This window comes from Hakea prostrata, chromosome 11, assembly GCF_041222555.1.
Source record: "Hakea prostrata isolate BN-2017 chromosome 11, UWA_Hpros_2, whole genome shotgun sequence".
In the NCBI taxonomy this organism is placed as follows: Eukaryota; Viridiplantae; Streptophyta; class Magnoliopsida; order Proteales; family Proteaceae; genus Hakea; species Hakea prostrata.
This window is the reverse complement of record NC_142610.1, coordinates 25,520,183-25,543,089: the sequence shown is the minus strand read 5'-3', so window position 1 is coordinate 25,543,089 and position 22,907 is coordinate 25,520,183. Positions and strand designations below refer to the sequence as shown.

Sequence of the window (22,907 nt, the reverse complement as noted above, 5' to 3'; positions counted from 1 at the left end):
GTTCCACGTGTCGAATTAACGATAACATGGTTTCAGATTTTCATCCGACTCCCTGACTTACTCCTAATATTAAAGTCACCCCTGAATTACCCAATTCATCACTCAGCTCCCCTATTAGGCTATCATTGAGAGTTAGGATCATTTCCCCACTGTTGTTCTACGCTTTTTCACCATAAATTGCGGTGGTCCCATGTTGGATCCACCTGGGTCACCCTAATTATTTTTTATTATTATTCATATGTGGGATTCGGGTTGGGATAATTTTGAGACCATTATCAAAAGGTTACGGCTCATTTCGAATTAAAATTCATATTAATATGGAATCATACCTAAGGTTCAAATAAAAATTTTTATTTATGAGAATAAAAATTAGCATTAATAAAAGTGGATAATACATGCTAGTCCGTCCTACATATAAGTTGTAATAGCATATCTCCCTTAGTTAAAAGTTAGTTTATTGGTGCAGGAAGTGTTTCTACTTGTTATTAGCTTTAGATTGCTGAATAACCATGTAAAAACACTAGGAACAAATATGTTTTGCAGGGATAAAGCTGGGCAATCATGTTTTGCTATCCATTTCTTTTAATTGGATTTTATCTTTTTAATTATTTTAATTAATAAATATGATAATGGATAACAAGCTTGAGTACATAAATCCTATGGCATACATAGGAATAAAAGTTTTTGTTTATCTATTTTTTCTTTTATAAGTTTATAATGAGCCACAAAGGGGTCGACCAGACTAGCCCAAACCTTTAAGTCAACACATTAAGCTAGGTTTGGGTTGGTTCGAGGTACAACAAGCTAGCTCTATTATGTCTTAACAATCCAATCTACAATTGAAAACACTGGGATTTATGATTGGGAGGAAGGAGTCGTAAACGGTAAAGGAAGATGAATAAACGAATTGAGTGTAGGGCTTTTTGTTCAAGGGTATTATTGTCTTTTTGAAAAAGTTTAACTTGCTTATATCAATACTAAAATATGATTTCTAACAAGAGTCTAGATCACCTCGCACAGGAGAGAAAAATGTACTCCCTTGACGGTTTCTCAACCACGTAATAGGTGGTGAGTCCCTCATGAGATCTACTTGGGATTTCTACTTCTCATTACTTTTTTTAATATTCATAGATGGGCCCACCACTATTATGTGGTTAAAAATACATACGGGAACACATTATTCTCCCCTAAAGAGAAGTGACCTAGAGTCATCCTAACAGTGGGATGTGTATTTGATATATTTTCACCTTATAAAGGTCCTTTTTTTTTTTTTGACCAAACACATAAAATGAAATGCATTTAAAGAAACCAGTCTTGGGAAATCCTCCCAATAGGAACATAGTACAAAGGATCAAGTCCTTTAGGTGGGTGCATCCACCAAACTTTAGAGATGCCTAAACAACGGCCCCCTTAGCCAAGAAATCTCCAGCAGTATTCTATGTTCTAGAAATATGTAAGACAACACACCGGTCAAACCCCAACGAAGAGTTCTTAATAAGTTGGAACAATGCCAATCTATAACACAAGAAGGATCATGGAGACTAGAGACCACGGCCTGACAATCAGAAAAGAGTTTGACCTAAAGTAGAAGCCACTTGAATGATGTCATATATAGCTTCCAGCTCCACTTGCTGTGCAAATAAAGCCCAACCTGTTCTCATGTGAGCAGCTATGAAAGACCCAGAAGGAGTCTTTATAAGCCCTCCACGACCACTACGAGAAGTTGTTGAATCCCATGAACCATCTGAAAAAATATGAAAGAAATTGATGTCATTAAATAACTCAAGGATGGCATTAATTTTAAAGAATAACTCATTATGTGCTGGCGCTGAAAACTTCCATTTTTTTCTTTTTCTTTTTACATTATATGAACATATTAATGTAAAGCTGGGAGCTGAGCGCAGTTCCTGCGCACAGTATAACAGATGTTCAAATTCTCCCGCCGAGCTGCAACCGTTACCTCGTTCGCTTTTGCCGGCTACCACCGATGTGCTACATGGCACATTTTACTTCCCTTTTCGTCGCTGGTTTCCTTTCCATTTCGTATTCACATTCCTCGGCCGTTTCATCATTAATGTATAAAATGAATCCATGGACGATGCTTGGCTTCTTTGAGTTTTTCAGAGACTAGGGTTTTCTGCTTGTCGCTGCCGAATCAAGAGAATGAGCGCTGTGATCATCAGAGACGTTGAGGTCTTGAAGAATCCAGCTCCATTTCTCAGTCAATTTAAGTTCACTATATCCTATGAGTGTGTGTTTCCTCTCAGAGAAGGTATTTTCTTGACTTTCTTCGTCGTTTATTCATAGTGTATAAGTCATTGGTGGTTCTTTATGTGGTTTTATTCGTATTTGGTAGCTGTACAGACAGGGTTTATGAAATGACAGTTAAATTCGTTTCCGGAGTTTATGTATATCTAATTATCATTAGCGAAGTAGATGGAGAAGGATCTGTTGTTATGGCAGGTTTTCCAGATATCCCAACTTCTAGTTTGTATACTTGTATCTGACTTTTTCGTGTGAGCTGCTATTGTTTTGAGTGTGTTTTCCTCTAAAGAAGGTATTTTTTGTTTATTTTATCTCCCCTTCCTCCAAAGAATATTGTTTCTTGACTCTATTCATCGTTTATTCATAGCGTATAAGTAATTTTATTGGTATTTGGTGGCTGTACGAACAGGGTTTACGAAATGATATCTAAATTATTTTTTGGAGTTTGTGTTTCTCGTTATCTTTTGTGTATATCTAATTATCATTAGCGAACCAGATGGAGAAGAATCTGTTGTTATGGCAGGTGTTTCAGATATGTCAAGTTTTAGTTTTTATACTTGTATCTGAAAGACATCTTGATGTCTCATCTTATTTGTGTGAGCTGCTATTGTTTTGTATTACTGCAAAGGCTTGCATAAGTAATCATTACTGGGACTTGGGTGTCTTGTATTCTGTTAGTTTGTGTTATTTCAATAAATTCTTGTATAGGGTTTCACCATAAATGTGTAGAGAGGTTCTTCCTCTGTAATGCAGTCTGAGAGACGTGAGAGGATGAGCAACTGTAGCCCTATTCTCTATGGATAGTGAAACAGATCTCATTGTGTAGATAGGCAATCTAGCCAAGCCACATAAATCCTTGTGTGTGTGGCTGATTGTTGGTCTGATTTCATTTCTTTCTTGCTTCATTTTAGGATCTGTTTTCTTTGCAACTGAAGTCTTACAAAGTTAGGTAGTAACTGGAAAGCTTTAATTTTAGGTTTTCAAATAAATCATTAACATATTGCTTTTCAGACTCCCACTCCCAATTGATACTGTTAACTTGTATGAATAAGATTATGGTAATGGAGCACAGGTGAAGGGTTCTCTTAGGATCTTAGAAACATAATTTGCATGAAACAGCAGTGACAGTGAAGATCTGAATGTGCTGTTTACCATAATTTTTTTGCAATATCATCATGCATTCATATGTAACATGCATTCATATGTAATTGAGTTTTATGAAATCACGTACTACTTTGTTATCCATTTTGTAATTTATCATTTATCGCATGATACTATATTGATATAGATTTGAAAATTTGTTACATGTTAACAAAGTGAAAATAAGGAAGAGTTCATTATAAAAAAATAAAAAGGAAGAGATTGTTTTATGTCTTAATATTAAGGCTTTAAATTTGATTACTTCAGCCAAATTTAGAATGAAGACTGGTGCATGTTTTAATTAGAATCAATAATTGTGATAAGTTGCAGTGCTGATCTGTCGTAAAATTGTTGAAATCAAACAATTTCGGGGAATAGATACCTTATATAGCATGAAGGGAAAAATGGTCTATAAAAGGATTAACCTGCTGATATCATTACTTGATAGCCTTTGGCTAACGGTAGGGGGTATTTGTGAAATCTTCTTTTTCTAAATCAGGGATGCTGTTGATAAGTTCCATACTTTGTGAGGTTGCCTTAAACTATTGGCCACCCATGTGGATGTGGCATAGATAATTTCCTTTTTCTTCTTTGGTCTTTTCTCTGTTATGGTGTTTCGATCTCTCTTTGGCATCATTAGTGACTGGATCAAGCTATAAAAAGTTTGAGAGGATTGTTACTTGGACCAACTCAGTTCTCTGAGCTCATTTTTCACTACTCTGATTCTCTTTGAAATTGGCAAGACAAAGGAAATATGTCGATCCATTTAGCAAGCAATTGTTCGTTTTGCATAATAGGTTCTACTCTTTCATTCTTCATCTTTTTTAAAGCAAGGAATCTAGGCTAAAGAATCCCGATATAAGTGATTAAAATAGATCTAGGCAAACATACTGATAGGGTTCAACCTTTGTATTGGAGATCCAACTACCTTTTACTAAATTTCTGAACATGATCTGGCTGACTAAGTTTTACACAACTATCTGGAAGAAGATCCTCTGGCATTAACCAGGTATCTTTTTCATAGTTTCGGGTTGTTTTAATGTTTCCCAAGACAGAACAAGAATATCTAGTTCCTTTTCTGAGACTGAGGGGTGTATAACTAAGAGATTCTCTTTTTGTTGATCCGAGAAGCATGCCCTCGTTGAAATCCTTATAGAGCTGAAAGTGCTGTCTCCCTACAGCTATCACCTCACCTTCTGATGATTAAGGTTGGTTTTATTTAAAATTTCGGTCGTCTTGAACTTACTGAAACGAAACCTGGTCCAAAACGAAATGGAGTCAGTTGACTGAATTTTGATGAATCTGAGTACTTAAATCTCAATTATAATTTAAAAATTACAAATTAAAGCTTACAATTACAACCCCTTGAAATTCTTAAAATTTCACCGAAATACCGAAAGCCTGGTACATTATTAAGTATTTTAATGCTTAATTGATAGAAGTTTAATGCTTTTATTTGCCCAAATCAAGTAGTCAAGTATGTATTTCATCGGCTACAATTACACATATGGAAAAACCTGATCTCTTCATTATCATTCGTAAAATTCTATCCATATATGTGACATGAAAGCATGGTACATACTTTTTCTGCAATTTCATGGAACTCTGAGATATTTTGGTTTTGCAATGGTTCGAAACAAAGCCTTATGCAATGCCATAGACTGCAGACATTTTGACAATAAGGTTGTGATCCTTGGTATCTTTAATTGCTTCATGTCTCTCTCAAACTTAAGCAGAAATACCAGGTTGTGATCCTTGGCTTGATCCATGACCCAAAACTGTGGGATGTAAAAGATCCACCAATCCCAAGGATCCATAGGCTTACTTGAGGATCCAGCAATAGAAGAATTTTAGTTATTCAATCTCAGATTTTGTACTTAATTAAGATCTTGCATATCTGATCTGTATAATTACTTTGATCCCTCTCTAATTACTATCGTTTGAACCAAATAGGTCGAAAGTTTTGACCCATTGCATTCATTTCATTAAGTCTTGACTTAGAAATTTGGAAAATGTAGTTTTGGTGCTTCTTGTGCCAAATAACTGTCATACAAGGTTGGAACAGTATTTGCACAGTAAAGGAATGCAGTGAAAACGACAATTTCCTGTGTTATTGGAAGCTTTTTCATTGCTATGGAGTAGGGGTAGGATGAGATGGTAAATGATTAGTTGGTTAACTAGTTGACTGATGTTTGAGCTGCCCCAGACAACAGTTTGTGCATGACTAATGTTCATAAATCAATATTGGTGTGGTGGACTGAAGCAGATCACTTCTGTATATGAAATTCTTTTTAACTTTTTGGTAGGACTTCTGCAGTATATATCTACTTCTGCTTCAGGCATGTTTGTTGTCGAAGTTATATATGGATTATTTTCTTATTTTAGTTGTTAGAGCTTACGTGCTCCATCTAATTAGGGTTGTCAATTAACAACATTCCAATAATGATGTATGGGGGTTGGATCTTTAGGTTTCATTGAATAACCACCTGACCTGACATAAATTATACAGAGAACTGTTAGAATTGTCTATTTTTGTTTCAATTGGCAGTTGATATCATTGTATTTTCAATAGCCTACCAAATAGTACAATCATGAAGCTGTATGACGATGTTTTTTTTTTTTTTTGGTAAACTGTATGACGATGTTACATGTAGATATTAAGGTGATTAGCCTGGAGATTTTGGGATGGGAATAATTTATAGGCCTTTGGATTGGCACTCAAGATTCTCTTGGCTACGGTAAAGAACCAAGTTTTTTGGGTGAATAAGAATGGAAATTGTTTCACTGAAACTGAAAGTTGCCTTATAATGCAGTAACAAAATAACAAAAAAAAAAATTTAAAAAGACATTAATTTTTTATGAGCTGAGGACATATCCATGTTTGAGACTTTCAAAGAGCTTAACTTTGAAGAATCCTTTCAGGTTTAAATTCAGGACATTTCCCATGAAGGAGATACTGATGGCTTTTTCTCTGTTGCATTGCTGCATAAGTATAGGAACTAAATTTTTTTTTACTGGATCTGCTCTGGTTATTGTTTGTCTAGTAAATATTACAAGGTTCAAACGTAGTTGCTCCATAGTTGATCTTGTAAGCTTTGAGTTGGTCCTTGATCATTGCCAGATTGTAACATTTTACCTTGTCATCATGACAGATTTGGAGTGGAAACTCATATATGTAGGATCTGCCGACAACGAGAGTTTTGATCAACTCTTGGAGAATGTTTTTGTTGGGCCTGTGAAGGTTGGCAATTATCGCTTTATTTTCCAGGTAAACTTCAATTACCCTTAAATTGAACTCGCTTCAAGTTTTCTCTTGTCAAACCAATAGGAAGGAGCCAAAAAATAGTTGTGTTGTCCCTTTTCTGAGTTTCTTACCTATGGCAATTGATTTATATTTTTTGTGGGAATTTTTGCTTTTTTTCCAGGCTGACCCTCCAGATCCATCAAAGATCCCTGAGGAGGATATTATTGGTGTCACAGTGCTGCTGTTGACCTGCTCTTATCTAGAGCAGGAATTTGTTAGAGTCGGCTACTATGTGAACAATGATTATGATGATGAAAAGCTGAAGGAAGAACCTCCTCAAAAGGTTTTGATAGATAGGGTGCAAAGAAACATATTCGCTGCCCAGCCCAGGGTAACAAAGTTCCCAATCAATTTCCACCTTGAGACTAATGAGAACGGAGGACAGCAACAGCCTTCCCCTGATCAGCTTACTGAAACCCAGGAAAATGGGAAACAGCCACCTCCATTACCAGATGATTCTTCTGACGAGCAAAAACCATGAACCTTCTAAACGAAACAGAATATGTCAAATTAAGCCATAGCAGCTTAAATGAGTTAGACTGTATTCACAAACATAGTAAGAATTGATCAATAGTGGAGAACGTACCTTTATAATTACTTTGAGTAATATGTTGTGTACATGTGGTTCTCTCAATTGATGTTGTTTGTGTTCTTCCATTACAGATTCTGGAGTTTCAGCTAATATAGATGAACCGAAAAGGTAGCTGTGAAAATTTTGTTTTGTTTCCTTTCAATGCTAGCGTGGTCTACCAGTGGAAGTTTTTCATTTACATATCTGTGAAATTTTTGTTTAGCAGCAGATGGGAACGAATATGCTTGCACCCCCAGGTCTTTCTCTCTCCCTCCTTGTGAAATGATTTTTTCACTCCTCAAAGGAGGAAGAGAGAGAGAGACACACACGGGGGGTATTAACATACCATAAACTAGTTGCATACTTTTCCTTTCTCTTTAGCTGGGTGCTTTAGGAAAACTGACAATTGGCCTGAAAGAGGATCAGTTCAATCTTAGGCTTCTTAGCCTTTGTGTCTATCTGATTGACTTTTGTTTCCTGTATAGAACCCCACCCTCCCTCTGTATCCTGGTAAAAGCAATATATGAGTAAGTTTGTGAGAAAAATCAGTGCAATAAGTAGGATTTTCCTTGTGACTTCTCGTTTTATCTGGAAACAGATAAAGATCTGGAGAAACAGGAAGGTGACCATGAGTTTGTAGGGTGGCTTGTCCATGCTAGTTTGAGGAAGGTTGTTTTCCTTTTATCTGGAAACAGTGCATGCGGTCTGATTCATACCCATCAGAGGGTACTGCAGAAGGGTACAGGAAGAGAATCAGTTTCATGGCTGCTTTTGTTGCTTTGTTAGAGACTGACTGAAAATTGAACCATACCCATCGGAGGGTACTGCAGAAGAATACAGGAAGAGAATCAGTTTCATGGCTGCTTTTGTTGCTTTGTTAAAGACTGACTGAAAATTGAACCCAGACTCCTTTCCTCTCCTCCCAACAAAAGAAATGGCAAGGGACTTTTTTCTTGTCAATATGTTTTTGATTGTTAGTACCGAACTCTTGCACTTTCTCATATTTCTCACACAAATAGTAATCAACTTCTTATTAATATGCTTCTTGCGTTGTCATTGTTTACAGTGAATTTTTTTTCCTCTTGTCCCTTGATCCCTTTAGTGTAAATTTCCAAAGTCTTAATTAACATGTATTATCTATTCTGTCTGTTGTTCCTCGAAGGCAACCACTTCCCCTTTAGGTTCCATGTACTTCCAGTTGATACATATACACGAGGTTTCACACACTCTGTTGCAGCATTTGATTCTATTGCATGTAAATATCTATTTCTACAATTGCCCCAAAAAAAAAAAAAATAATAATAATTTCTGCAAATGTTACATGTTTCTAATAAATTACCAATTGCAATCTGATTGTGTGGTCTCAAGAAGTAATTCAAGCAAAACACCAGAGAAGAAAACGAAAAGACATCTTGATCCTGCAGATCCAGATTGTATAGCTAATATAAACACGTTTTCCCCATAAGCAACGATCTGGTAACTTAATTGGATACAAAAGCTTTTACCAAATGGACAACCACCTAACATGTATATGTTTTCCTCAGAATAAAGATACTAGTAACTCGATTGATACAAAAGCCTTCACCAAATTGACAATCACTGGAGAAAGGAAAGCATTTCAAACGACAACCTTGCTCTCATTCACGTCCTGTGGTCTTTGCAACTTCCACAAAAATCAGTCTTCCATCAACTATCTGCTTACATAGAATAAATGAGTGTAAGGGGAGAGTAAAAAAGGGCCAGTCTTAAACAAACAATAAATGCTATCATGTTTATACATTTGGGATGACATGCCACATGATGTGAGACACAATGTGCCACAATACTGCAAGTGGAAAGAAAAGTACATTAGAATTAGTGATATCTAAATGATGAGACACCTTTTCCATTTGGTCTTTGCTCCAAGGGTTGCAAACGTTAGGTCTTGGAAGTGAAGAGAGCTTATGGAATTCTTAAGCCAATAATTTTCTTGGTAGATAAACAGATTAGAGAAACGGAGGATAACAACTTTGTCATGAGCATGGAAATGTGAACCGAGATAGTGAAAGTATCCTTAATTCCTCAATTGTAACTCTTATCAGAGGATTTCCTAGTTTTCAATGTTGTGATATCTAACAACTGTGGCAAGTAAGAGGGTAAGACAGTTCACTGGAGAATGAAGGCATCGGCATATTAAAAAGTTCAGTTTTAAAAACCCAAGACCCAACTCTCTGAACATACAATGTTCCTCATTTTTTTTGTACACATCCAGCTGGAGGGTGTGTGTGCGTGCATGTTTGTGATAAGCTCTTAGAGCTAAACTTAGAGATTGATTTAAGAGGACTGTGCCAACCCCATTTAGTTGTGACAAGGCTTGTTGTTGCTGTTGTTCCTTTGAGAACTTGAGTGATAACATGTTGGTTCACCTCAACAACTAGCCAGTCAAGTATAGTCATGTTTCATAGTATCAAGCAGCATTTATCAGAGACACCTAGAGGCTAGAGCTAGGCATTCTACAAGGGCAGCACTGGCTGACCAGGATGGTGGAAACAAGCCAACCCACAAAACACAGAAGAGCAGGCTGAGGCAACAGACGGTAGGAGAATCGAATAAAAAAAATTATACACTAGAACAAATAAACAAAATGTAGGCTAAAATTTATTATGAAATTCGTGCTTGTTTCTGGTGCAAACCCCGCGAGACCTGCCACAGGTACACCAGGCAAAACATAAATCCAATTAACGGTACGTTTGGGTCAAAATATGGCAGCCCAATTATTAAACCACCACATTGCCATCCTACAAGGAGTAAGAGATAATTATATCAGCAAAGACAATGAGATGCAAGTTAGGCCATAACTATATAACCCTCCACAACAAATCCCCCCTCCCCCTTCTCGAGAGCTACTCTTGGCCTTCTAAAAGGTGACTAGAAAAATAACATTACTTACACTGAAGTAACAATAAGCTTGCCGGTTACTCTATTAGGGTCAAAACACTTCACCGAGGAAATGACTGAGGCGACTTATTTCATGGAATAAAGTTTTTGGAAGCAGCAACCTCCCAAATAATGTAAGTGCAAAAACTGAACAGTTAAATATTTTGGGTAGAAGAAGCTACTAATGATTTGTCCAATTTTTCTCACAACATATTTTGAGGACAACTGTTCCATTTTTCTACTTTTCCCAACTGATATCTGCATTGTCTAGCATTAAATTGCAGGTTATGCTAGAAACTTACCAACCTACAACAGATATGAACAAATAAAAAGAAAATTTGTGTTTTGATCCAGTTTCACAAGCCAAGGGCTGATCCTGTATTGAAACTTGATGCCTTTCTATCTAAAAAGCAAGACATATCACAAAAATAATCGATGCTGTAAGAGACTAGACTGATCAATTTTTAAATGTATAGACATATAACGAAAAACTTATCAATCCTTTTACTCGGGCAATCAGACTAAAGACTAAAGACTAGAGAAGCACATCAACAAATTACAAAGCACACCCGAAAAAAAAGGAAGTTCAACGAAAATCCAGTGCTGTAGACATTAATCAGGGATAAAGAACTGAGGGAAAAGCAGTTATACCCTTCCATCCATGGCCTGCAATGCCTTGTGTGCTTCAGCAGCAGATTCAAAAGTCACGAAACCGAAACCTTTGTGCCTCAGGGTAGTTGAGTCCTTAACCAATCTAGCTGAAAAGCAATCACGGGAACATGTTTCTAATGCAGAAGGGGAGGGAGAAAAAGGCCCACAATTAAAGAGAATAAAAGGAAAGAACTTACCTTCTGTAACTTTACCGAATGGCTGAAACAGTTCTTTCAAAGCTTTATCTGTGGTGTAATATGATAACCCTAACAAAAAAGAAAAAACGAAATGGGTATTCTACAGAAAGAAAAAGAAAGTAGGGGCTTTGATTGAGAAGAAATTTACTGCTGACGAAGAGCTGGGTGCTGAGCGTCCTCACGAAATGCATAGGTCTCCAAGTTCTTGAAAACCCTAAGCATGGATTTCCTGTCAACTGCCTCAGTGAAACAGCTGCCATCACAAACCCTTGAATCGATCATCGTCGTCGGCAATGGTGTATTGCAGTATTGGGAAGCTAATGTCCCTTCGATTACGGTGGCAGATCCAACTCCATTGCCACACGATCGCGTATCCTGTTTCCACTTGCTGCGTATCTCGATCACCTCCCCGTCACGGGATAACAATCTGCTCCCCTAACGCTAACAATCTCTGATCCAGATCGAAACATGTGATGATAATCGAAAATTAAAAGTTAGAATCTCAGTGAGTGTTCACCTATGTGGGATCCACTAGAAGTATTATTTTTTAATTTTTTTATTATTATTCATGTTTTGTATATTGTCGTTTAGACCGTTAAACCAGTGCGAACCGCTCACTTAGGGACATTTATATAGACCTAGTTTGAAGAGTTGTTCAAGTACTTTTTCGGAAAACCACTTTTGGAGTAATGTTGGCCTTGAGGAACGTCTTTTAATGAATGCCATGTGACATTGGAACTTCTTGGAGAAGATTTTACGTGACTCGGAACATTAAATTCAGCATTGAATACTCAAAGGTGCATTCTAAGCATTCAATGCTTAGTGCCCATCAGGAAACCTCCCATTCGTTCAGATCTTTTCAAGTGTTGTTCACTAGAATCTGAATTAATCATTGGAGGTGGCTTCCCATCCTCAGAGACAGCTCACTCTCATATCTTTTTGATCCACAGGAATTCAGTTTTGGATAGCAATGGACTAAGTAACATGCAGATAGATTTTGGAATAGCAATTCAAATGAAAAGCCCAAACGTAACTTGTGATGCATGAGGAGGTGATCCCAAGTTCATCATGGTGATCACAAACTTTTCAAAACCGAAGGTAAAATATATTCACAATTTTAATTTTTTTTATTTTATATCAAAGGTTTTAAAATTTTAAATTTACAAAGTCATGCTGTCACTCAAAACTTGATGAAAATCTCATTCTCAAACCCATGCGAAGAAAATTAGGGCATCCAAACAAAAAACTCATTACTCATATAAATGCAAATTGTTCACCAATAATACTTCTTTTTTTATCATCATTAGGACAACATCTTCGGAATGGAAGGGTGAAAAAGGAAGATGGGCGGGGGAGTGTAGAAAGATGAAACTTCAAACCACGACCTCTTTGGACCTCTACATAAGAAACTGTCCCACCATGTTAGAAGCACATTCATTTTAATAATATTTTTAATAAGAACATTTTTGGCATTTTATTTTATCAGGATTCATGCACATGATATGCTATTAGATTCAAAAATTTTGTTCACAAAAGGTTGATGGAATCAGGAGGAATCATCTAACAGCTTACGTTCTCACTAAGAATCTTTTCTCAAGGATCCTTTAGATTGCTCCCCTTCAAAAGTTGAAAGAAAAATTACAAATGTTATAGGTGTCAAGGCGATCATCTGGGCGATCCCTGCCCAGTCAAAGCGACTGTCACTTTTTTTTTAAGCCAATAAAGCAATTGCTCAATCGCCCAGCCACCGCTTTATTGGTGCTTTCCTTAAATAGAAAAGAGAATTTTTTTCTATTTTTTTCTTTGAAATTCTGAAACAATACTTAGACCCAAGATATCACATTTTTTTGTTACACTAAACCCAATATCCAATATCACATCTCTATGGTTCTAAAATAGTTTTTTTTTTTTTTCCTACAATTTTGATATTAGGTTCTTTTTTATGTTACTTTTCCTAATTATCAACAAGAAGTGCCTAAGTTATTTATTCAGCAAGTGTCTAAGTTTTTTTTGTCTTTCAAATTAGGTTATTTAGTTGTTTTGATAATTTGTTTGTTAAAACTTTGAAGTTCAATTTGTGACTTTTTTTTATATTGTTATATTTAAAGTTAATGACCATCTTACATTTTATATGAATGAACTTTTCATTACATTTGTAAAATGTCTCATACTTAAATGCTAGGCATTTATGTAACTTTTGATATTTAGATCAAATATCAAAAAATTAACATTAAAACCCTTTGGTCACTATTGACAACCTTGAGTGATGCCAACGTACAACTCTTCAAACAGGGAAAATATGTTTTCCAAGTTGACAAAAAGCACAAATTGATAAATACCGAATTCAAAACTGTATTGACAGTGATCTTTCTCCTGCAAGCCACAATGAAACTCTGACACAGAAGCACAGAATAGCTGCTGAAGGGTTATATGGTTAGCAGTCTTTCATTATTCACCATCAATCCTTGTTTATACGCCTTTTCTTAGCTGGGTTTTTCTTTGATTGCTTTCCCTCCACATTATTGGAACTATGGTCCATTTTCTGCATTTTAATGAACGGTTGAACCTCATTACCTTTCATGTCCACAAGATGATTAATTACTGAAAAAGGGATGCTCTTACCTTCTTTCTTAGCCTGAGTTTCTGTCTCTGTCGCCCTTTGTTTTTCTTCTTTGGGTTGGCTAAATCCTGAAAGAAAGACATGACTGAGATAATGTAAACAACATGCACTTCTCAAGCTTGGTTAGACACTTGGATTGAACTAAATTAGTATATAATTCCCTTCGCCAGTCACACAACCTCTGCAAGTGCTACGGTCCTTGCGTGTCTCTCTGCATGAGTTTCTTGATCTTCTTCAATTTCTCCATCGCTGTTGAGCATGAACTTCAGTCTCCCATCCTTCAGTAACTTCTCTGACCGAGCATGTCTCTAGATCAAATAAAAAGTAAAGAAATGAAGAATCTATCATCAAGGACGGTTCAACTGAAAAGAAAGAAGAGGCAATTAACCAAGTAATACAAATGACTAACCAGAGTGTCTGTATTACACATGAGGGAAAGAAAGGAAACATCATAGAAATGAAACGAGAAAAGTTACACAATAGGTAGTATGTTGAATGTTGCTCAAAAGTTACGAGATAGTCATAGCCACAACTAAGATTTGAAGTGTTTTTAGATGTTTCTTCCCCATCCACCCACCCCAAAAAACCCTGCACACACCTTATTTTATTGATTTTCAATAATACCAGAAGAAGCTTGTATGTTGAATGCTGAGGTAACCCGTATCCACAAGTTATTGATTTTTGTTTTTTCTAGATTATGTTTAGTGGTGAAAAATCTGGATCATGGATGCAGTTTGGGGAACTAGGATGTTGTATTACATTATAACCTGGCAAGTTGTTGCTTGCCTGGGGGTTGAGGTTGTTGCCCTTGTTTGAATTGCATTTTAGACTGAAGCAGGGATTGGTGTTCCTGGGTTGTTTTAGCAGTCAAAATATTTTCAAAAAAGCTTCCATTTCAACAGCTTCAGGTATCCATCATAAGAAGTGTGTAAAATTTTGCTTTCTTGTTGACTAAAATTTTGACACAATCATGTAACACATGAAATGCTTGACCAGATGGCTGGTCAATGTAAGAACAATATCCCATCATACAGCTATGCAGTTTTGAAAAGAAAGGAAATCCCTCCATACCTTGGACTTGAAATGAGCCTTCAAGGTGTCTCCAGTCAAACATACTATTCTGGGGCAGATCCTACACTTAAAGACAGATTTACATTTCAAAGTATAATAGTTGAAATCAGCTTCAGCAGAATCCTTTTCTTCCATGCCATTTGATAGGGTGTCCACCGTCGCAGCATTGCCTTCAGCACTTGAGCAACTATCAAGAAGGCTTTGTCTGCCAGGTCTAGATCCCTCTTCACCATCATTCACCAGCAAACCTAGCCATATTTAAAAAAGGTGAAATTTCCAACTGTGCACTGATGGATATCCTGAACAAAATGGATTCACATGAACTGAAAAAGAGAGAAAGAGAATGCACAGAATAATGTTAATGAAGAGTACTAAGTTCAAGTCACTGGAGTTCGTGCTTGGTGCATTGGTCAGCTGTATACTTGCTTAATGCTTGGTCATGAATTCAAGTCTTCAAAATAGCCTTTCTGGAAAGAGGGGTAGACCCTATTAAAAGCAGAAGCCTTTGGTACTGAGTATGATCTTTTTAATAAGCTCAAGCAGTTAGGATCAAAGTTGAAGGTTGGATTTAAACGACAGCCAAAACTAAATTCTTTTGATTGATTCTTAACTTTCAGAAACATCAACATGTAACTATTGATCTTCAATTTGTTTTGAGACTTGTCAAAACCGAAATATTCACTATAGTTTCAACAGAACCATGAATAAGACAGATACTGAAAATAAACATACACAAATAGAAGCCAGCTTGTTATGTTGAAAACAATGTAGCAAACAAAGGGTACAACAAGGAAGAAAAAAATAAACATCAAATTAGAAACAAATAATTCGTTTTCCATACTACATGTCGGTAGGAAAATAATTTCATACGTTGATCATCATATAAGTTGGACCATTACCAGTCTAGGCTGGTTGACCAAAGCCATGGAGATCAATAAATAGAAGTTGACAACATCAGGCACTAGGTCTAATTGTCATATAAACCCAATAAGAACAAAAATAGACGTGGATTCTGGGGTTTCTAGACATGCAGTCTAGGGGAGTTCCTATAGACATGCACCCAGTTCTGCCACGTGATAGGTCAAGTAAGGCTTAAAAAGTTAGTAGACAAGTCGAGCCCAACATAATTTGCCCATATGTCAAGTTCACAAACACTATATGCCACATTGTTGCATATCAACTGAAACAAGTCTGCATGCTGCATTTGATGCAACATGGTGAGGAATCTTACATTTAATACAAAAACGAAGCGAAAAAACAGATGGCAATCAACCAAACTACATGCATCAACTGAAAGAGAGTAGTGCAACCTTAAAGGAAATCACCAGGTGAAGTGTGCAGCAACACCGTGTCTCAAGCCACCAGTTTAGGAGAAAGAAATGGAGTGCTACACTCCTGGACAACCTGTCAATCTTTCACAAGGTACATGATTGTCTACAAGGATACATGAAGCACCTCGCTAACCCCCACCCCACCCTGAACCACCAAGGGGGGAAAAAAACGGTCGTCATACTAAACATTATTCATTTTATTAAGAAGAATGACATTAGTCATAGGTAAGGCTTGTCCCTCCACTCCATTAATATCACCACCATAGTTCATGCAAAAGTGTGAAAACTTCCTATAAAAGGGCATAAAAGATATCCAAGGGTGTAGGGACCATGATGGGTGCATGGACATATACGCAGGGTATGCCTCCAGATGGAAATTTTGAACTTGAGAAGGATATCAAGAACACGCCAATCTCACTCTTTTTGGTGCTCGCACAAAGACCAGTCATTATTAATTTTGACCAAAGGACAAAATTCACCACAGGTTTCTCAATTGTATGTAGTATGTCTATCTTGATCTTTTTCCAACTCACTATCACCAGTGATAAAAAAATTCTATTTATCAGAGTCAATTATTTCCATTTTTCTTAATGTTAAACAAGGAAGAAACGAACATTTTTGACAAGCCTCAAAGGATCATACATCACAAAAGTTCATCAAGAAACCTTAATCATGGACATCATATATTCCACACCCACCTGATGACTCAACATCGACCTCATTTGCAGAACTTTCTTCACTCTCGTATCCAGAACCTGTAAGAGTAGCAAACAATAACATTTTACTAGAACTGAACAATTAAAATAACAGAAGTAGATAAAGTTTACGTTTTTTTTTATTTTTCTAATCAGAATGTTAAGAAACCTGGAGGAAGAAATTCAGCAACTGCCAGTGTCTTTAAACATTGAAATAGATTTAACAATTTATGATCCTACACAGAAGTTATATAATAGAAAGAAATGGAATTGCAAAAAAATTCCAAAGGAATATTACATCTAATTATACTTAATAGTCAATACCATAACTGAAGGGACTTCATACGCATTGCAAACCAACAAATAACGAATCTCAGTACACCTCACATTGTTAATCTTGAAAATAGAAGGTGTTGGGTACAAGAAACACCCTTCTCACTGTTGATATGGCCTAAAGTAGTATGTTTAGAGCTTACCCTTTTTTCCGGTGAAATTTACAATTTACCTTCAGCTTAAAGGGTTTTCCAACATTAAAACAATGCCATCTTTAATAAGTTGACTTTTTTGACTTACATAAATTACTGGTTGCTCTTGTGGGTCTGACCCGTAAGCCGAGTTAACCTGCTAACCAGAGAACCAGTAGCAACCCCTAAAGTCCTTAAGTCCCTACTGTTTACTAGAAAGACTTGAATTCTCATTATTTATTATTGTAGAGATTTTCTCGGCCTAAAGCTTCATGTTTCTCAGTCTCAAAGCATTTTCCATGTTAAACAATGGTATATTCTTTTGTAAACTTGTTTTATATATAATTCTGCATTATTACATATTTTGTTATCTTTACCAAAAAATTGAGCAGATGTGGAAGAAAAGCCTGTTTTCACAACAACAGAATCTCCATTTGAAAATGTGAAAAATGCACGTCAATCAGCATATGACCTCAAACATTACTAGACAAGTGCTGAGGGACGTCCAGTAAGTAGCATATCCAGAACTCAAAACATTTTCAAAGTTTATTAAACTTGACCAAATAACATATGGTATAAGTCCTCTGCTTCAGAACCCTTAACCCACTAAACCATCTAGACTGATCAAATAACTGTCTATGAATTTCAAAGAAGCACAGAGCTATTGCCAAACCCCTAAACCAACTAATATGTGCATTCAACCAGAAAGAATGGGAGGAAAAGAAAAGAAAAAAACATTTTTAATAATAGAAGCCAGAAAAAAGAGAACTAACCAGATTCTGGAAACTCAATTTTTTGTTCTTCTTTGGCATCTGCAACTGCTTCTGCTTCTTCAGTTTCCTCCTCATATTCTTCTTCGAAATCAGCTTCCGAGTCTGAAGAAGACGAAGATGAATCAGAAGGATCATCTTTATCGTCATGTTCCTGCTTATAGAATAGCCTCTTTATCATGTCGACTTCACTAGCTTGGTGGCCCTTGCAGTGGGTTCAACTGTAGAGAAGAAAAGCAAGCACAGAAGAAAACAAGGGTCAAGAGAAACGACAAAACAGGATTTCTGCAAGATTAATAACGTGAATTCCATGTAAACGTCACGCTCTAGGTAGTGCCATGTGTTAATCTTAGTACAAACTAAGGAGTCCAAACCCTTTGTGTCCAGTCACACAATGCCCTGCCTGTGCTACCCAGGGTGGTTGGTTGGTACACAGAGGCTGTGTTGCAAACTGAGCCACTGAGTTGCTCCAAGCGGTATGATTTTGGTGTTACCATACAGTTTCAATATGATTTTTTTTTCTTCAAGAATTTGAATCCCCTAGGGGCCAAGGGCAAAGCTCTGTCTTATATTTAAATAGTTTGTAAAGAGCTACACACGATTAATTCTCTTAACATCCATTGGGTATGGCTGTGCCCCCATATATAACAGACTCATAATGAAAGTCCTTGAAGGGTAGCCAGGGACCATTCAAGACCTAATCAAGATAGCTAATTAAATCGACCAAGTTTTTCATCACATATACGGAAGGCATTTACAATCAGATTTATTCTACCAATAGGATTGGAGAAGGCAACAATTAAGGTGATCATTGAGTCCAATTGCCTTGAGGTGGTCAACTTCAACCCCGGAAGGAAGAAGGATGTTCCTATCTGCCTATTGCCTATTTGTGGAGGATATTCAACACTTTTTTCTCTCTCTTTCTTTCCTGTAAGGTTCAATGTATGCCTAGAGCAACTAAATCCTTAGCCAATGCTCTAGTGAGGAGGGTGTTGTCATTGTAGTATTTGACAATTTGTCCAATGTCAACTCCTTGGCTCCAGGACTTCTGTGATTTTGGGGCAGAGAGCCTTTTATTGCTTGTAGAATAAATTACTACTTACCAAAAAAAGGAAACTTCACCAAGAATAATCTTCTGACCGAATTGAAAGAGAGCCAACAGGGAATAGAAAGCAAGCAAAGAGTTGTCTGAAGAACAAGGAGAATCCTAAGCACAAACACAACAAATCGTTTTCATATGATTACTCAGCTTTTGGGTTTCCTATGACATTGGTTGCATGCAAGTATTTAGACAAAATTTCATAACCTCAAATCAAAAAAATGAAATAACAATTAGAAGGCATATAAACTTCATAGTTATCACAGCAAACGATGCGACACGGTTTTAGCTAGTTGAGGCGATGAGTCGACTAGGCGCCCAGTGAGGCGCTTTTGAGGCGGTCGAGGCATTTAAAGTAAAATTTTTACTTTTTAGCCTACATCTCATACACTAATTCATTATAAACCTATCATATTTTATATAATAAAAAAACTAATATTAGTCATCCAAGTCATACTACAAACTACACACACATAGTAGGTCCTAAATAAATTCTAAGTATCATATATCATTAACATTATAAGTCACAGAGAATTAAATAATCAGTTAATAATCTCCAAACAGAAATTAAACAACGAGTAGCAAACTAGCAGTAGCAACTTATAACATTGTTAAAACAGTAAAACACAGAAGAAGAAAAAAGAAAAAGAAAAAAAAGCACGCCGGCGACATACCATCGCCTGAGATGGTGAACAAAATCATCCGTTAACAAAATCTGTTAACAGTTAAGTAGTTAACACTTAACAGAGAATAAAAAGAAAAGCAGAAGAACAAAGAAGCATCCCAACCTTTGCCTGAGACAATTCAAAAATCCGTCGGATTCCGCCGCTGCTGCAACTTGGCCGCTGCAACTTGGCCGCTGCAACCACAAAATGGATTTGTAATTGCCAGACTTTTTAGGGGAAAAAAAAGCAGAAGAAAGAAGAAGAAAGTGAGCGACAAGTACTGAAGTACAGTGCAGCCGCTGGAGGTTGCTGGCGTTTCTGCCGCTGCAACTACGGTGGTTTTTGTATGACGAAAAAGAAAAGAAAAAAAAGCAGAAATAAGAGACTAGCAGGCGTCGCTAGCAGTCGCAGAAGTAAAAAGCTGTTGTACTGCTGTCGCCGGCATCGCTGGCTGTGGCCGGTGATGTCTCTGACTATCGCCGGTGTCACTTGTGGTCGTCGTCGATCGTCAGGAAAAGAGTTGCAGAGGGAGAGGTAGAGAGGAAGAAGAGAGACGTTCGGGACTAGGGAATTAGGGATTTCGGGATTTCACTAGACTGAGTGGAGTGAAATTCTCGATTTTATTTTTTATTTTTTATCTTTTAATAAATTAATATTACAAATGATACCATGTATCCCATATAACATTTATGTAACCATTCATCATTACATAATTCCCAAGTAGAATCTAATTTTCAATTTATTATTTGCCTTTGATTTAAAATAAAAAAAAATGATGATTTTTTAAAATCCACAAAGACGGTAGTCCAAGGGTCCAATGCGTCCAAGGCGCCACCTCAAAACCCGAGGCGACCGCCTTATGGACTCCACCTAAGGCGCTTCCCGCCTCAGCCTTTCTAACACCGTCAGGACACCCAAGCGACGCCTTGACAACTATGATAAACTTACATTCAAACATCATCGGACCAAAACCTTAGGTTAGATACCATCAAATGTTGACTCAATTGGTAATGACAAACACCTCTTAGCAAACATTTGGTTACTTAGATTTTATAGAATCTAGATTTGATTTACAATCTGGGTGCAACAGAATTTGGTTCACATGAAATCAAGTTTGGAATAGAAAAAATGTTTGGCTAGTCTAAGTTTAAGATCTAAATCTACTTGAAAAATTGTTTGGTTACAAACAAGTCCGGAACCAAAAAACTACTTAGTTAATCATGTAGCTAAGCAGTTCAGTAAACATACGAACTCAACTTTTCTTATTTTAAATCAAATCAAATCCAATCGAAATTCATATGTTCCAGCATTATTTCATGACAGTGATTTCACAATCTCTGATAAAAAAAAATTTTAAAAAAATTAAAAAAAGAGAAGAGGAGTTTACCAGTCGATAAAATACACCGTATAATTAATTCAGATCAATTGTAGGATCCCTCGGTTTCATTTCCCCAACAAATTTTTTTTTTTGGGTGAAAAGCTCCCAAGAATAACATCTGCATCCTAAAGGGTAAAGGCACAGCAACAATCACCACTAGGCATCCATTATACAAAACACTAATTCAAGAGGAGCATGTTGGGGAGCTCTTGAGCAGAACTCTTCACTCCCCTTCAATGAGAACTGCAACAATTAATGGTTTCATCTGTGCAAGATGTATATTGCCCACACCATCCAACAACATACTGTCCCGTAATGACCAGTGTTAAGTGAAACAACTTTCCGGAAGGTCCTCCGTTGCAGCAGATTCTGACCAAGAGACGTTAGCTTAAACCTTTCTCCATTTAACATCGATCCTTCTAACCGAATGAACAAGGAAAATATAAACTAAACCGAGCACATTCAGATTTCCACAGCACAGAATCGAAAGAAGAAAAAAAAGAAACCACACGAAAAGGGGGGGAAATTTTCAAAAACAGAGTCAGAGAGATGCGAGAAACTAGGTTTTCTTCACTCATACTACTTGCTAGATACAGATGCCTCAACAACGAAGTGGATACAGGGATAATCATGCCTCAACAACGAAATAGGTACAGAGAGAACAACTTTCAGAGAAATCCTCGGTTAGATGAGAGAGTGATTGAAAGAGAGAGAGATTCAAAAACCTTCTAGTTGCAGGAGAAGCTTCACGTCAGAGAAGAGAGCAGAAGTCTTTGAAGAGGAAGAGCAAGAGTCCCTTTCGTTTCCAGCGAGGAGAACGCCCAGACCTCAATTTTCTAAAATCCACCGCTTTTATACCCTAGGTTTAAAAAGGTGGATTCAACGTTGAGTTTTTTTTTATATATTTTTTTTGGTAATAACATTGAGTCACTTGAGTGTGGGTTTTGAGACATCTCAGCCAATCAACCTTAGAGGAGGAAATTGTTTGGGTTTACTACAGCACGATCATGACCGTCTATTTTTACATTTTCGAAAATTTTATTTTTACAATTTTAAAATATTTCTGAACAATATATTTTCATACTTTTGAGAAAGCAAGGTCAATTTCGACTATTCGCAACACATGCTGCGCATTAATTGCACATTAGTGAAGTCGAACTTTAACCCTGAATCCTTTTCGGGTTTAAAACTAGATTTAATTGAACCACTTGATTTTACTTTCAATAATTTTTTTAATCAAACAATTTTTAAAAAAATTTTAAATCTAGATTTTATAACTCAGTAACCGAATGTTTATGGAACTTGTCACTATAGAATTGCTCTAGCAGTAAGACCCATGCCTCTTAATGAAGAAGTTGTGGGTTTGACTCTCGCCGAGGCGTCTCCCCTGAAGTTTAGGGTACAATAGAAGACTTCAATAATTACCTAATGAAATATGCTATAATGACATTTTTTTTTTTTTGAGTATTCGATGATGACGCATCTCTGACCTTTCAATTTTTTCTCCCTTAATATACATCAATGATATAATATGTAGGATTCATAAGTTTTATACATCTAGTACAATGATATCATTTCTAAGTAAATAAAAAATTGATGAGAAAATAACAAGAAAAACAACAAAAACAATGATCTTCTTTCTTGTAAAAAAGTCGCTTTGATCTTTTTCAATTCTTCTCATCCTTGTGTGTTGCTGATAGAACAGATTTAAAGAAAATTTGCAAGAAGTTCCAATCTGTTAGTATGAGTGTTTTCTTTATTTATTTAGAT

The 22,907-nt window shown here is 36.5% G+C and overlaps 3 protein-coding genes across 7 annotated transcripts; 1 reads left to right on the top strand and 2 right to left on the bottom strand.

Moving 5' to 3' along the window:
* Positions 1-2,163: 2,163 nt before the first annotated feature.
* On the top strand, positions 2,164-7,402 carry LOC149001130 (putative histone chaperone ASF1A). The gene is made up of 4 exons (XM_089140820.1): positions 2,164-2,272; positions 6,558-6,673; positions 6,831-7,265; positions 7,373-7,402. The coding sequence occupies exons 1-3, from the start codon at positions 2,164-2,166 to the stop codon at positions 7,188-7,190; spliced, it is 585 nt and encodes a 194-aa protein (XP_088996946.1). The 3' UTR covers positions 7,191-7,265; positions 7,373-7,402.
* Positions 7,403-7,900: 498 nt separating this feature from the next.
* Positions 7,901-11,414, bottom strand: LOC149001129 (small RNA-binding protein 11, chloroplastic-like). The gene is made up of 4 exons (XM_089141073.1): positions 11,193-11,414; positions 11,045-11,113; positions 10,848-10,954; positions 7,901-8,974 (listed from the first exon to the last, which is right to left on the bottom strand). The coding sequence occupies exons 1-4, from the start codon at positions 11,302-11,304 to the stop codon at positions 8,918-8,920; spliced, it is 345 nt and encodes a 114-aa protein (XP_088997199.1). The 5' UTR covers positions 11,305-11,414; the 3' UTR covers positions 7,901-8,917.
* Positions 11,415-12,951: 1,537 nt separating this feature from the next.
* Positions 12,952-21,968, bottom strand: LOC149001128 (stress response protein). Of its 5 annotated transcripts, none has more exons than XM_089140134.1 (8): positions 21,863-21,958; positions 19,883-19,953; positions 17,999-18,216; positions 16,765-16,821; positions 14,736-14,983; positions 13,844-13,972; positions 13,667-13,732; positions 12,954-13,586 (listed from the first exon to the last, which is right to left on the bottom strand). In XM_089140134.1, exons 3-8 carry the CDS (start codon positions 18,174-18,176, stop codon positions 13,503-13,505), a joined length of 762 nt encoding a protein of 253 aa, XP_088996260.1. In that variant the 5' UTR covers positions 18,177-18,216; positions 19,883-19,953; positions 21,863-21,958; the 3' UTR covers positions 12,954-13,502. The 5 variants fall into 5 exon arrangements, with proteins under 5 accessions (XP_088996264.1, XP_088996263.1, XP_088996260.1 ...); XM_089140135.1 differs by lacking the exon at positions 21,863-21,958 and adding an exon at positions 20,041-20,572; XM_089140136.1 differs by lacking the exon at positions 21,863-21,958 and adding an exon at positions 20,041-20,572 and having other exon boundaries at positions 19,883-19,939.
* Between the last annotated feature and the right edge of the window lie 939 nt (positions 21,969-22,907).

Excerpts from the sequence above, each read along its gene's own strand:
- LOC149001130 (XM_089140820.1), top strand. The coding sequence starts at position 2,164 with ATGAGCGCTGTGATCATCAGAGACGTTGAGGTCTTGAAGAATCCAGCT. Across the intron at positions 2,273-6,557 it reads TGTGTTTCCTCTCAGAGAAG|ATTTGGAGTGGAAACTCATA; the intron begins GTATTTTCTTGA and ends TCATCATGACAG. Across the intron at positions 6,674-6,830 it reads ATTATCGCTTTATTTTCCAG|GCTGACCCTCCAGATCCATC; the intron begins GTAAACTTCAAT and ends CTTTTTTTCCAG.
- LOC149001129 (XM_089141073.1), bottom strand. The coding sequence starts at position 11,304 with ATGGCAGCTGTTTCACTGAGGCAGTTGACAGGAAATCCATGCTTAGGG. Across the intron at positions 10,955-11,044 it reads ATTCGGTAAAGTTACAGAAG|CTAGATTGGTTAAGGACTCA; the intron begins GTAAGTTCTTTC and ends ATTGCTTTTCAG. Across the intron at positions 8,975-10,847 it reads TGCAGGCCATGGATGGAAGG|ATAGTTGATGGAAGACTGAT; the intron begins GTATAACTGCTT and ends CTATGTAAGCAG.
- LOC149001128 (XM_089140138.1), bottom strand. The coding sequence starts at position 18,176 with ATGATAAAGAGGCTATTCTATAAGCAGGAACATGACGATAAAGATGAT. Across the intron at positions 16,822-17,998 it reads AATTGAGTTTCCAGAATCTG|GTTCTGGATACGAGAGTGAA; the intron begins GTTAGTTCTCTT and ends CTACTCTTACAG. Across the intron at positions 13,587-13,666 it reads AACTCAGGCTAAGAAAGAAG|AAAATGGACCATAGTTCCAA; the intron begins GTAAGAGCATCC and ends ATTAAAATGCAG.